The following is a 2,999-nucleotide window of genomic DNA, read 5'->3' on the forward strand; positions in this document are numbered from 1 at the left end:
GAGAGAGAGAGAGAGAGAGAGAGAGTGAGAGAGTGTTGCAGGACAGCCAGGGCTACACAGAGAGATCCTGTCTTGAAATCAGGAAAGCAATAGGGACAGAGAGATAGCTCTCCCACGCGGGAGGATGGGGCTGGGTGGGAAGGACTCAGGCCTTGCATTCCAGAAGGAGTTCCCTCCACCCACAGACACCCCAGCTGAGTGTTTGCTGATCTTTATTGGGGCACTGACTGGGGTTGGGGGAGGGCATGTAGGGCGGGCATCACCGGCAGCCGCACTCGGTGGCCACCATGTTGGGCACGTGGTGCGCGCTGATGCGTTCCTCTGACAGGCTGATGAGCAGCTTGCCCGCGTAGGCAGTGGGCACACAGCAGGGCAGGCGCCCCAGGGTGGCCCCGCGTGCCTGCATTTTTAGCAGCAGCACCACATGGTTCCCGTAGCGCGGGTTGCGGTCAGACTGCGGCCACGCGCAGGCGCCTTGGCAGTTGTTGGCTTGGTAGGTCTCCGGGATGAGCACTGAACGCTCGGCGCGCAGATCCACACTTAGCTCGCGCAGCGCGCAAGGCCCGTCTATCCCTGTCCCCGCGCTGCGCCCCGTCCTCCCACGCCCTTCCCGCCCACGCCACTCCGCACGTAAGCCCTGCAGAGCCTTCAGCAGCAGCAGCGCGCGCAGCGGGTCCCCGGCGCTGCGGGAGTCGTTGGGGCACAGCGCCAGTAGGCGCGACAGCAGCGGGGGCGCTGTGGGTGGCAGGCCTGGGAGGTCCCGCAGCTCTGATGCTGCCGCCTGCAGCTCCACCGCTACCCTGCGTGCCAGGCCTGCTGCCCAGGGAGCAGAAGCGGGGCCGTGCAGCGGCATAGGTTCCCTTATGGTGGCCGCAGCGGGTGACAGCAGCAGTAACAGGGGTTCCTCCCCATCAAGCAGGCGTCCCAGTGCTGCGGGGTCTGACAGGTTGACCAGGCCCTGTGGGAAGCTGGCCAGCGCACCAGGGTCCAGGGCCAGACGCGTGTTCGAGGCCCGGGTCAGTGGTCCCCGCAGAGCACGAACCAAGCGAGTGAGGGTCTCTAGGAAGGGGTCAGCACTGTGTGGCAGGTCCTCAGGCTCCAGGGACAGCCTGGAACAGAACGAAGTGTGTCAGCTGTGAACACAAGAGGCTGTGGTGGACCCACTACCCCCTCCAGCTTCCCAATTCCTCCTCCATCCCTGTGCACACCCGGGCTGTGGTAAAGGCATGGTGTCCAGCTGGCCGTGTGCTGGTTGTGGTGACGGCTCGGCAGGTGGCAGCAGCACCAGGGTGGGAGTCATCCGCGTGAAACAGCGGGAATCAGAGCCAAATAGAAAGGTCTGCAGCTGAGCGATGCTCAGGGTGGCACCTGTAGAGGGTGGGCACGTGCTGGCTGAAGGCTGGGGTAAAGGGCAGCCTCCTTCCACACTGTCCCCTTCCCTCTGCCAGGACCTACCTTCTCTGCTTGGTTGGAGGGTTAGGTCGAGGCCCGAGCCACTCCAGGCCCTCGCTGGGAAGTCCACGGTCAGCACCAAATAGCGGGTGTCCCGAGTAGGGCAGAGGTTCTGTGGACACAGGGACTCAGTCACAGGGGTTGGACTGGGGAAGATGGTCAGGCTACAAGCCCTACCCCCTGCCATACTGGGAGTAGACTCCCAGGTGTACTATTCACCCCACCATCCCTTCCATTTGGTACAACCTCTCCCCCAATCCTCAACCAAAGGGCTGTTGGGGGATGGGCCCATGCCGGTCTCTGGTACCTGTGTGCCCTGCAGTCCAGCCCCTGTGACTGTGACCTGGGGGCCTGGTCCAGGGTATAGCACTAACAGGGCCTGCTCCCAGCGGCTGGCTCCCCCAGGTGGAGGCTCTTGGAACTTCAGCAAGAGCTTGGGTTCCCATATCACTGTGGGCAAATATTGGTGACAACTGAGTTTCTGAGGCCATTAGCTTCTGTCCCCTCAAGGCCTGTCCTACAGAGGTCCCTTCAGCTGGACTCTGACTAGGGATCTTCTGGAGGACTCTGATCCAAGGTGTGAAGACCTTGCTTGTGAGGACACGGCAGCTCTGCTGTTTGGGAAGGTGGGATTATTGGGGTGTGTCCTGTCATATTGCCCACTACAGGTATACAGGGTTCTGCCTGGCAATCCAGCAAGGGACCCCCGCCCTCCCCCACCTCCCTTCCCAAGGCAGCACCGGGCGCTGAGACAGAGACCATCACGTACGTACCTTCAGCCAGATGTAGAACTAGCAACTGCTGTTCCCCATTCCCCCCTAGCCAGGCCCCAAGGCGCTGCAGGGCAGGCAAGGTAGCCTGGGAATCAGCATTGCAGACTCCGAAGGTGGCCAGGTCTTGGGGTTCCCAGCGAGAGACCTGCACAGCCTCCAGGAAACCATGCTCATAGCGGTCCAGGCCCCCCACCACCCTCAGGGAAGCTCTGCTTGTGTTCCCCTCTCCTCTCACAGTCACCAGGCACAAAGGCTCAGGGGGGCTGCTGGGAGGCCAGAGCCCATCTTCAAGGAAGATGAGGCCTGTGGTATTGGTGGCCAGCTCTTCAAGTGCCTCAGCCTGTACCACAGCCCCCATAGTCACTAGCAGCAGTGCCAGTGGAGAGAAGTGTGACCCCTGCATGGTGGTACAACAAGGTCTGGGTGGCCCTGCTTATATGTATGGCTGAGCCAGAGTGCTTGGGAGGACACCCCTATCAACTCCAGAGGTGACCTTGGGGAACAGTGCCTGGGGCTCTGCATGCCCAACAGGTGGGAGGTGGCTGTCTCAAAGGGCTTTCTGTCCTCAGAGTTGGGCCCACAACTGCAGAGGCCGGAGCTGTCCTTGAGTAGCTCACATCTGCCTGGGGAGCCCACCTGGAGGACTTCAACAGAGACAGGCAGTACCCACCCATCCCCACTACCAAAAACACACTGCAGACAGTGAGACATGGGGGAGGCTGTTTAATAGGCCCAGGACAGGACAAAATAGAAAACCTTCAAGGACTGGCCATG

General features: G+C 61.5%; 1 protein-coding gene across 1 annotated transcript; it reads right to left on the reverse strand.

Annotated features, from left to right (window-relative positions):
* Positions 1-205: 205 nt before the first annotated feature.
* Positions 206-2,630, reverse strand: Amh (anti-Mullerian hormone). The gene is made up of 5 exons (XM_031349495.1): positions 2,226-2,630; positions 1,760-1,902; positions 1,456-1,564; positions 1,209-1,368; positions 206-1,109 (listed from the first exon to the last, which is right to left on the reverse strand). Exons 1-5 carry the CDS (start codon positions 2,626-2,628, stop codon positions 260-262), a joined length of 1,665 nt encoding a protein of 554 aa, XP_031205355.1. The 5' UTR covers positions 2,629-2,630; the 3' UTR covers positions 206-259.
* Positions 2,631-2,999: the final 369 nt, after the last annotated feature.

Source organism: Mastomys coucha, unplaced genomic scaffold (genome assembly GCF_008632895.1).
Source record: "Mastomys coucha isolate ucsf_1 unplaced genomic scaffold, UCSF_Mcou_1 pScaffold4, whole genome shotgun sequence".
NCBI lineage: Eukaryota > Metazoa > Chordata > Mammalia > Rodentia > Muridae > Mastomys > Mastomys coucha.